The sequence below is a fragment of the Salmo salar genome, chromosome 08, assembly GCF_965601325.2.
Source record: "Salmo salar chromosome 08, fSalSal1, whole genome shotgun sequence".
Taxonomy (NCBI): domain Eukaryota; kingdom Metazoa; phylum Chordata; class Actinopteri; order Salmoniformes; family Salmonidae; genus Salmo; species Salmo salar.
This window is the reverse complement of record NC_138298.1, coordinates 13,840,139-13,851,710: the sequence shown is the minus strand read 5'-3', so window position 1 is coordinate 13,851,710 and position 11,572 is coordinate 13,840,139. Positions and strand designations below refer to the sequence as shown.

General features: G+C 40.9%; 1 protein-coding gene and 1 long non-coding RNA gene across 3 annotated transcripts; one reads left to right on the top strand and one right to left on the bottom strand.

Moving 5' to 3' along the window:
- Positions 1–3,833: 3,833 nt before the first annotated feature.
- Positions 3,834–7,236, bottom strand: LOC106610006 (uncharacterized). 2 transcript variants are annotated; one of them, XR_014393064.1, is made up of 3 exons: positions 6,482–7,134; positions 4,662–6,248; positions 3,834–4,231 (listed from the first exon to the last, which is right to left on the bottom strand). It is a non-coding gene; the product is annotated as an uncharacterized LOC106610006 (long non-coding RNA). The 2 variants fall into 2 exon arrangements; XR_014393063.1 differs by having other exon boundaries at positions 4,662–7,236.
- Positions 7,237–8,522: 1,286 nt separating this feature from the next.
- Positions 8,523–11,110, top strand: LOC100194655 (solute carrier family 25-2). The gene is given in 4 exon segments (NM_001139739.1): positions 8,523–8,719; positions 9,552–10,038; positions 10,171–10,311; positions 10,495–11,110. Coding segments are annotated over 4 exon segments (897 nt in total). The 5' UTR covers positions 8,523–8,608; the 3' UTR covers positions 10,653–11,110.
- The last annotated feature ends 462 nt before the right edge of the window (positions 11,111–11,572 follow it).

The window sequence follows — 11,572 nt, the reverse complement described above, 5'->3', positions numbered from 1 at the left end:
TCACTGCGTACGACGGCAAAGATGAACTTTTTGTGCCTCGTGTCCAACTCGAGTTGGTTTTGCAGAATAGGCTATAGGTGCACGGTTGCTACAGGCAACAGAAAGCACTCCAGCCCTCTCCACCAAAGTTAATTTATTGCGGTGGTAAATGGTGAGGTGGACTTGTCAACTCAAACAACGGTGTTGTTTTATGTGTGCAACTTGACAAATTGATAGTCTCACAGCTGAAATACCCCGCTGCGCAAAAACTGTTTGAATCAACATTGTTTACAAGTATAATTTCAACAACAAAAAATGCAATGTGATGAAGTTAAATCAACGTGGAAAACTGTTTGGATTTCCAAAAAGTTATCAATGTAAGGGAATTTCACATAAAAAAAAACACACATTTTCCAAACTGTGGGGAATGTAATCGACATGCAACCTTAATTATAGCTCTTTTTTTTAAGTAGGCCTATAGCATTTGCCCCATTTGCACTGCACTGCTCGCAGTTGCAATGCAGCTTGCAACCAAGTTTAAAAAAGGGGGGCAGCAAGGGAGCACAGAGGGTGTTCACAAGCAAGCGGTGCTACACGGTGAAACACTGCTTCCAATTCATTTTCAATGGAAGGAAAGCAGGTGAGAAGAGGAGAGGGAAGACCTTTGGCGGTGTGAAGGTGGCATGAGAGGCGGAGAAATATATCAGCTTTTCCCAACTTTATTCAAACCACAGCAGCGACAGCTGGGCAATGACCAATCATATCGACTGGTTCCCATGACAAATTTGATGCTATGTGACCCAAGGCTGGAGACTTTCTTTAGCAAAGATGGCTGACAAAAATACTAGGATGGAAGCAAATTTAAGTGATTATAATATCATAACGAATCGTGCAAAAATGTACAGTTGAGAGGAATATGTTAGTTTATGTAGAGACAAACGATTATGCATATTTTTTCTCATAAAGTTAATTTACGAAAATCGCGATTTAGCAAGCTAGCTGACTAGCTAACATTAGCCAGCTAGCTGGCTAGCTTTATGGGTGTTGTGACATGAGTATGACATTGTAATTCTGGTTGTTTAATGTTTTAGGGACTCCTGAAACAACCAGCAAACCAAGCTTTCGTCTTGTGAAAAAGTGGATGTAAAGAATCTAGCTAACAGTTTAGCTTCTGTCCCTCATACCTGGGCTCGAAACAGGAACTCGATGCACACATCAGCAACTGACACCCTTGAAGCATTGTTACCCATCGCGCCACAAAAGCCACAACCCTTGCAAAGCAAGGGGAACAACTACTTCAAGGTCTCAGAGCGAGTGACGTCACTGATTGAAACGTTATTAGCGCGCACCACCGCTAACTAGTTAGCCATTTCACATCAGTTACACTCCTCCTTTTCCGCAGCAACCAGTGATCCGTGTCAACAGCATTAATGTAACAGTATAGCTTCCATCCCTCTCTTCACATCGGTTACATAAAGCATTTACTGCGAATTGAATGTACAATTTTGTAAGCTTGCCATGCAATGCAGATAGATGAAGTAACGTAGCTAGCTAACTATTTTCTTGCTTATTGTGCAGGATAAAAAATACTTGTATGCCAATGGATGTGTAGCTAACTATGTAGCCGATCTGTGTATGGGCCCTAAAACGTTTGGTATACATATTAGTTCAGAACCTAGCTATGAACCTCAGCTATCATAGCCAGTTGTATCAACTTCAAAACAGTTTGAATGACAATAATGAAGTCTATGGATTGAGTAGAATATAATATAACTTTGTGCCAAGGATGCAAGCCGTATATACATGTAGTTATTACCATGCATGACATCCCCACATTGTAGCCTGTATATTTAATATATTCACTGATCATGTACTCTACCTTGGCAAATAAAGGTTCAGTTCAGGTATGAATGTCTTTGAGATAATTGTCAGTCATATCCAATACCAGGAGTATCAAATTCCAGTCTTTGAATGATGCTGTGTCTGCATGTACAGTTGAAGTCGGAAGTTTACATACACTTAGGTTGGAGTCACTAAAACTAGTTTTTCAAACACCAGAAATTTCTTGTTAACTATAGTTTTGGCAAGTCGGTTAGGACATCTACTTTGTGCATAACACAAGTAATTTTTCCAACAATTGTTTACGGACAGATTATTTCACTTATAATTCACTGTATCACAATTCCAGTTGACTGTGCCTTTAAACAGCTTGGGAAGTTCTAGAAAATTTGGTCATGGCTTTAGAAGCTTCTGATAGCCTAATTGACATCATTTTAGTCAATTGGAGGTGTACCTGTGGATGTATTTCAAGACCTACCGTCAAACTCAGTGCCTCTTTGCTTGACATCATGGGAAAATCAAAAGAAATCAGCCAAGATCTCAGAAAAAAAATTGTAGACCTCCACAAGTCTGGTTCATCCTTTGGAGCAATTTTCAAACGCCTGAAGGTACCACATTCATCTGTACAAACAATAGTACGCAAGTATAAGCACCATGGGACCACGCAGCCATCATACCGCTCAGGAAGGAGACGCGTTCTGTCTCCTAGAGATGAATGTACTTTGGTGCGAAAAGTGCAACTCAGTCCCAGAACAACAGCAAAGGACCTTGTGAAGATGCTGGAGGAAACAGGTACAAAATTATCTATATCCACAGTAAAACGAGTCCTATATCGACATAACCTGAAAGGCCGCTCAGCAATGAAGAAGCCACTGCTCCAAAACCGCCATAAAAAAAAGCCAGACTACGGTTTGCAACTGCACATGGGGACAAAGATTGTACTTTTTGGAGAAATGTCCTCTGGTCTGATGAAACAAAAATAGAACTGTTTGGCCATAATGACCATCGTTATGTTTGGAGGAAAAAGGGGGAGGCTTGCAAGCCGAAGAACACCATCCCAACCATGAAGCACGGGGGTGGCAGCATCATGTTGTGGGGGTGCTTTGCTGCAGGAGGGACTGGTGCACTTCACAAAATAGATGGCATCATGTAGCAGGGAAAATTATGTGGATATATTGAAGCAACATCTTAAGACATCAGTCAGGAAGTTAAAGCTTGGTCACAAATGGACAATGACCCCAAGCATACTTTCTAAGTTCTGGCAAAATGGCTTAAGGACAAAAAAGTCAAGGTATTAGAGTGGCCAGCACAAAGCCCTGATCTCAATCCCATGGAAAATTTGTGGGCAGAACTGAAAAAGCATGTGCGAGCAAGGAGGCCTACAAACCTGACTCAGTTATACCAGCTCGGTCAGGAGCAATGGGCCAAAATTCACCCAACTTATTGTGGGAAGCTTGTGGAAGGCTACCTGAAACATTTGAAGGCAATGCTACCAAATATTAATTGAGTGTATGTAAACTTCTGACCCACTGGGAATGTGATGAAAGAAATAAAATCTGAAATAATTCTCTCTTATTCTGACATTTCACATTATTAATATTGTGTTGATCCTAACTGACCTAAAACAGGGAATATTTACTAGGATTAAATGTCAGGAATTGTGAAAAACTGAGTTTAAATGTATTTAACTAAGGTGTATGTAAACTTCCAACTTCAACTGTATGTATTACAAATATACACTTCAACAGTGTTTACCAATGTTGGTCCTGAGGCATCAACGGTTACATATTGTAATTATGCAATAGACTAGAAACATGATTTAACTAGTTAAAGGCTGATTTGTTATTCATATATACAGAAATAGAATTTTAAAAACAGTACACTCCACTTCCTATACATCATGTAAATACTCTAAAACCGATTCATCTCAATATCTTTCTTTCATCTGCATTGATCTGATAAACACCGGATTGATGTAGTATTTAATCAAATCAGACTTAATTTCAACCAGTAGAGAATGTCAAACACTTTATTGAAAGAAGTTCATTATCCAAGTGTTATAAATACATAATACATGCATTATAAATATTATAATTGTAATATTATAAATACAAGTTCAATCTGTACTTCAATGCACATCTGGTGTGCATTATAAAAACAGGAAGAAGAGGTGGCGGCGAGAGATAAAAAGACAGAAAGGGAAAGAGGTAAGAACAGAGGAGCAGGGAAGAGAGGATATGATTAATGAATCACAGTGCTACCCTAATATTCTCTCAGTTCATCACAATTACATAATAGTGTCTCTAGTGGTGTCTCATAACCAGCCTCTCAGTCGGCCCGAAGGTTGTCTTAAGAGCGGGTGAGGTGGCGATGACGGGACTGGGAGTTGGCATCCTCTTTCACATCAAAACACCTGCAGACGAGAGACAGATGGAGAGGGAGAGATAGCATGTTTAAGCCATGCTTTTTAACATTTTTTATTCTAACACTGTCAGTCATCATAATCATCAGGTGAAATGCAAAACTGACCTTGGATCATTAACTCTGGGACTACTGCATCTCTATTTCAATGTAAAGCATCTCTTTAATAATACTTCCTGTTGACCTGACCAAGTGACCTCACCTCTGAACACACTGTTCCCTCTATGTAGCCAGTTCAGATGCGGGAGGGGTTCACCGACACAACTGATATTTATTTTTTATTTAACTAGGCAAGTTACACACAGCTGATATAACCTATAGGATTTAGGGAGAGAGGGATGAAGTGAAGGAGAGAGACTGTTATTGAGAAAAGAAGGTAGGTAGAGACAGTGTTCAACAGGAATCTGTGTGTGTGGCCTCACCTGGTGTCCATACTAAGTGGCTGCAGAGTACTTTATGCTGAAAAACATGCACAGACACACGAGGACAAACAATATAGTGCAGTTATAGAAATAATCAAATCAAATTATATAGCCCTTCTTACATCAGCTGATATATCAAAGTGCTGTACAGAAACCCAGCCTAAAACCCCAAACAGCAAACAATGCAGGTGTAGAAGCATGGTGGCTAGGAAAAACTCCCTAGAAAGGCCAAAACCTAGGAAGAAACCTAGAGAGCGACCAGGCTATGGCCAGTCCTCTTCTGGCTGTGCTGGGTGGAGATTATAACAGAACATGGCCAAGATGTTCAAATGTTCATAAATGACCAGCATGGTCAAATAATAGTAATCACAGTGAACAGGTCAGGGCTCCATAGCCGCAGGCAGAACAGTTGAAACTGGAGCAGCAGCACGGCCAGGTGGACTGGGGACAACAATAATGAAGTGTCTTACTATTCTCCATGGTTGGCCCTCTTGTCTACTGTTTGAAGGTGGAAGGAGCCACAGTTATACACCTGAGCCTGCTTACTGCACAACACAATCCATCAATCAGATTGATCCATGATAGGTGTGAGTTATTGTTCTACATTATTTCAATATGGGTGAGTTAAAATAGTCTGTTTTGTTTTTGTACAGACATCACACCCTTACCTGAGAAGTAGAAATCAGTGTAATGTAGTCTATGGTGTTGCCAGTGAACAGCACCCTCTTCAAAGAAGTAGGATGTGAAGATCTCCCGCACACGGATTGCCTCTCTTGCTGCGTTGTTGGACCCCATCCTTGAAACATCCTGCTGAGCAGCAGACTTCTCCTCTGGCACACGGCGGCGAGCTGCAGATCCCCTCCTGGTCCTCTTGTCCATCCGCATGAAGTTATGCAGGACACCAGTAGCCTTCACACGTCTGAATTCCTCCAGGAAGCAGTTCCAGATGGCCCTGGTCACCCAACCTTGCAGTGCCCTACACGGCAACTGTAGGCAATCGTTTTGAAGGAATCTCCAGTTACAAGGTATCTGTAGGAATATGGAAGATAATGTTATTATTAAACTTTTACATCACCAGGTCACTGTGGATTACTAAAGTAGAACAAATCATGATAACATTGGATTGATAGATGCATGTGCACACACATGTGCATGTGGAGCACGTGACAATTTAGCAGGATCATATCAAGGATAACATCACAAATGAATACATAAATAACACTTGAAGCTTGATGATAAGTTGATCATTTGAATCAGCTGTGCAGCACTAAGGCAAAAACAGAAATGTGCACTCCTTTGAGTCCCCAGGACCAGGACTGAGAACCATTGCTCTTCTTTGGGACCTCTTCGTCTGCAGACAGGCTTTCACAGCTCTCTGTATCTGAGGTCAGAAAACCTCACAAGAAACAGACTTCATTATATTCAAATTAGACGGCACTGAATATTATGTTACTATTATATCCGTCCTCACTTCTAGGGACAGGAACTACACAAAAGTACCTGCCCTATCCAGAATAGCCTACTCTCTCACTTTGACAGTTGGGTCTGCTATCCTTTCACCCTCCTCCATGGCTGTTAGATAGCTACCTACAAATGCATTTTGAGTTTTTTTTAACAGTGATAAATACATCAAGATAGCCAGCTAATATGAAGTTAGGTAGCTGGTGATATTTAATTCACTTAGCCAGCCATCTATACAGTATGTAAAGTTGGCTAAATAGCTAGCTACGTTAGCAGCTCATTTGAGTTAGCCTGCACTGTTGCTAGTTAGCTAATAATAAATGTTTTTTGTTGTACATTTTCAAAATGTATTTACTTACTTGAATATGTTCTGCCAGCCATGTGGACGATTGGAAACAGGGCAGCAAAGTGTGTTTGTCACCATAGCGTTTTAGAGAATATTACTATTTAACTATTTACCCATTTAATAACCAGACCTTCATTCAGACTTGCTATGCTGAATTCTTAACGAACAATCGAAAGTGCTGCTATATGCTGTCATATGCAGCCAGCATGCCCACAAGCGAGCGGCATTTTACCGCTTCCCAGTGAACACTAGCTGCTACCGTCATTACTCTTACTCGTTGCATAACTGTATTAATATAGTGAAAATAAATATAACCTATTCATTTGCGTAATTAGCCTATCGCAATGTACGTGCGCGTAGGATTTGGTCCCATTCCAAGGCACAGATCAAGCTCCTACGCACGTCGAGGACGGAGCGACGCACTAGTATCGGTAGACGTCGAAGCCCCCTGCGCGCACACATGACCTATTCGTGCAAGACCTCTCGATCTCCACGCTGCAGCGATGGGTCTCATGGAAAGGCTGACACGAGGAGCATGTACACACGTTGTGCCTGGAGTTTGAAACAAGGTGGGCTTTTATAATCACACAGACCCATTAGCCTATTAGTTATCAATGGGATCCGGCTGGCATTCACCTACATTAGTATGTGAAAGGGAAAATCAATGGTCTTGGTGCAGATCTTTTATAATTAACCTGGTAATCAGGGTTGTAAGTATAGGCAAAGCCTATAGGAAAATAGTAGGCTATATTCTTCCCAAACAGTGCAGACTATAGACAGCAAGTAGGCTGACTTAACATTTCTTTGATTCAAAACATTATTTTAGGTACATTATTGTTGTGCAAACAGAATGATTGAGTTAAGCCACCCAGAAATACCAATAAAATAGTGTTTGATTGAAATCGACTGTTACTGTCTCAGCAACCAAGTGGAGAGGGAATGGATTGGGGCACACGCGGGTCTTTGGAAGCAACTCCAGGTCCCTTTGTAAATGTAATTACATGGCTTATGTTTTGCTTTCATAGGTTACTATTGTGTCGGTTAAGTCACAAGCTACATAATGTTCTACAAGAGACAATATTATCTCTTGCAGTGTCCAAACAACGATCAAACATGTTTTCCTGTATGTGAGAAATGCAGGAATAGGAGTCTGTTTTCAAAGCTGGAACACCAGGTTAGAAATTGTCAAAATCATGAACCGAACATATTTTTCTGAAGGTATTGGCCTAATACATACAACACGGAGGAATACTTTCGTTACCGGGGTGAAAGCTTGTCCTAAATAGCCTAACTTCTTAGGATGAACAGGCCTGAAGATATTAAAAATACAATTTCATTGACAATGAATGATAATTACAAAGGCCTTAATTAGCACATAACATGGAGACGCGCGCGCTTCCGGCTCTTCAAACGCATCATATGCTACAGGTCAAGCTATGAAGCAAATCCTCACCACATCATTAATAACATCACATTGTTAAAAAGTTGGCAAGCTAAGCCAAAGTCTTCAAAGTCGCATGCGCATACCAGCAACAATGTCACCCTCTCGCCCTCGCTGTTAACGTGTGAATTTTGCTGGCCTAATTGCGAGGCCTATCACATTCATCAGAACAATAAGACCTATTTTGAATTATGAAGATACATCAAAAAGCTAAGCTTAAAATTACATTTTAAAAACATAGCCTACCCATGCGTTCATTTCACATTGTATCATGGTTCCCACCCTAAACTGCGATAAAACTTTGGCCTAAAGAATAAATAGTAGCCTACATTAATAATGATAAATAGCTGCGATATTGTGGTGTTATTAATTAGAAGAATAATAAATATTGTCTAACACCACTGTGTCATTGGAAAATGACTTGAATTTGCCCTTTAAAAGCCACCAAGGTTAGGTTAAGGTTCAAATCTTAAGATTTGAACCTTAACCTAGGATATTTATTTAGCCTCGCCAATCTGTTCGACCGTCTGCATATCCATCATCCCCAAATTCTCGCGATATATAGCCCAGATATATTAGGCGGGATGGGGGCGCTTCCTCCACTTGTAGGGGCGTTGGGTTTCTTTGAGGGTGTCTTGGAGAGGACTGTCTGGAACATTTAGGGTCTGACCTCTACTCCACGAGGAGGAACTTGAAAACATGTCGGACGCGGTGGTTAGCTTCATTAAGGACTTTTTGGCCGGTGGCATTGCTGCTGCCATCTCCAAGACAGCTGTTGCTCCAATTGAGAGAGTAAAGTTGTTGCTCCAGGTAAGGCTAAGTGAGAATAATTGTTTTTCAGTCTCAGTCATAAAGTTACAATATTATTGGTTATCCATTGAGTGCGCAGAAGTCACACTTTTAGAGTAAGATTGTAATAAAATTAGATACATTTCGCAAATGGAATAACTGCAGACAGACATGCGAAAAGCGCTTTGGAGACGTTTCTTACGCACGTGACTTGTAGCTGTCCAAGGTGCTATAGAGCTTTCTAATTGGATTCGATAGGACTCAGGAGTTGGCCTTTCGTTCACCGAATCATATGAAACCGAATCATATGAATTTCAGGTCATTAAAGAAAAAGTACTATTTTGAATAACAAAAAGTTAATTTATTTGATGCGTTCTTTATATTTTTTGTGTTGATTTCAAGTACACGTAATGTTATGTTTCGATTAATAGGATTATAATTCATTACGCCAAAATATCGATAATCGTTTGGATATAAGAGCAGCGATATTTGGTTTAGGCCTAGGCTACAGTTAAATTTATCCAGACGCATGCAACCCAATACGCACAGACTGTGCTCAAGTGACATGAAGCAATGGCCAGTGTACAACAGCGCTGAGAATAGCTGATTATAACAGAAATTGCATACATGCATTCGTACAAACCCGTGTTTGTTATTGAATTAAAGTGAATTAGGAATTTGTCCCAACAACAAACTCAATATTGTTTGGCTCTTGTTGTAAGATACATTTCAGTTGCTAAATACAAAGTAGGCCTAAAGCACAATGAGAAAATCCGATTGACATGTTTTTTTATGCTTACTGAAATGAGGATAAATTCATCAATTATTTGGCTTCTGTTGTTCTGCTTTCCAGGTCCAACATGCCAGCCAACAAATCACCAAGGAAATGCAGTACAAAGGGATCATGGACTGCGTCAGGAGGATTCCCAAAGAGCAAGGCTTTATCTCCTTCTGGAGAGGCAACCTGGCCAATGTGATCCGCTACTTCCCCACCCAAGCCCTCAACTTTGCTTTCAAGGACAAGTACAAGAAGATCTTCCTTGGAGGAGTGGACCAGAAGACACAGTTCTGGCGTTGGTTCGCCGGTAACCTGGCATCTGGTGGCGCGGCCGGTGCCACCTCTCTTTGCTTCGTTTACCCACTTGACTTCGCCAGAACCAGGCTTGCGGCCGACATCGGAAAAAGCGGAGCCGAGAGAGAGTTCAGCGGTCTTGGCAGCTGTCTCAGCAAAATCTACAAAGCCGACGGTATCAAGGGCCTGTACCAGGGATTCAACGTGTCTGTCCAGGGCATCATCATCTACAGAGCTGCTTACTTCGGAGTCTACGACACAGCCAAGGGTGAGGAGCATGAGCTAAAGTCAAATCATAAATCTAAGTAGCTGTTTGCAATTGGGACGTTGTTAAAAGTGGTGTATTTTGCAATGAAATAGGCGCAGAATCCCAATTATGTTGCTCTACGTCATCTTCTAGGTATGCTGCCCGACCCCAAGAACACACACATCTTCGTCAGCTGGATGATTGCCCAGAGTGTCACCGCAGCCGCCGGTATTATTTCATACCCCTTTGACACCGTCAGACGTCGTATGATGATGCAGTCAGGACGCAAATCAGGTGAGCCAGTTGTAGGTCCTACTCGTTGATTCATATCAATGAATGGTCTACTGTAACTGATCCATGGAAATATTCCATTGGTTTTATGCACGCGCACATTACGCTTGGCAATTGTCATTGAGTTGCCTATATATTGCATTTTATTTTATTGCATTTTAATGATCAATGTGTCCAATTCAATAGCGGACATCATGTACACTGGCACAATCGACTGCTGGAAGAAGATCGCCAAGAACGAGGGAGGCAAAGCCTTCTTCAAGGGGGCCTGGTCCAACGTGATCCGAGGCATGGGCGGTGCCTTCGTCTTGGTGCTCTACGACGAGATCAAGAAGTACACATAAGCATTCACAACTCCCTAAGGAAACCCTTCACCACATGTCTTAATTGTATCATATAATGATAACAGCTTAGGTGAATTATCGGGGTAGATGTGTATTCTATTGAGCCAGCCCAGGAGTTGGTTGCTAGTTATCCTTCTCGCCAGTGTATTTGGTCAAGTGAGCAACGCACCGACTCTGAAACTTGTATATATCTTACCCAAGATGTACAAAAAAAACACACATCCAGGCCTACTGGTTGACTGTCAAACTGGTCCAGAAAAGGGATTTTTCATTTGAATTACATGCCTACTGCAAACAGATTGCAACCACTCTTCTCAGTTCTTTCTCTCATAGTAAGCAAAAGGAATCTACTCTTCACAGCAGCTGCTGTCTACCAAGGACTATGTTCCTGTGTTGTCATATCTCATGTGTCCCACAATATTATTATTTTAAGAATAAAGATGAAAAATACCTACTAAGCCCTCTGCTTTGGTGCATTCCTTTGTCATTCATATTTGTTTTATTGAAATATTGTAATGTATACAATATATAACATACAGTATAACATAACAATAAGTTGAAACATTTAGGTAAGGTTTACTAGTTCCAGGCTCTGACTTGGGCTATTATAGGGTTAGAAATATCATCCATCCCATTTTCTTGGGCTGCTATAGAGATCCTTCTATTGGGAGCCAACCTAGATGGGAATCATATAGCCCAGTGTCTCATTAGCTGCCATGCTTCATAGTCTGTTGTTATGTATGTAACAGATGCAATACAAATCCAATATTACTCATTTTCTCAAACATCAGGTTTTACTAGGCTATACATACACATTACTATAAATGCTGGGTGAAGGGGTGACATAAAAAAGACAAAAAAAGATACATATGTATTACTTTTCATGTGCTAACCATCATAAACCAATTTATTTGAGTAAG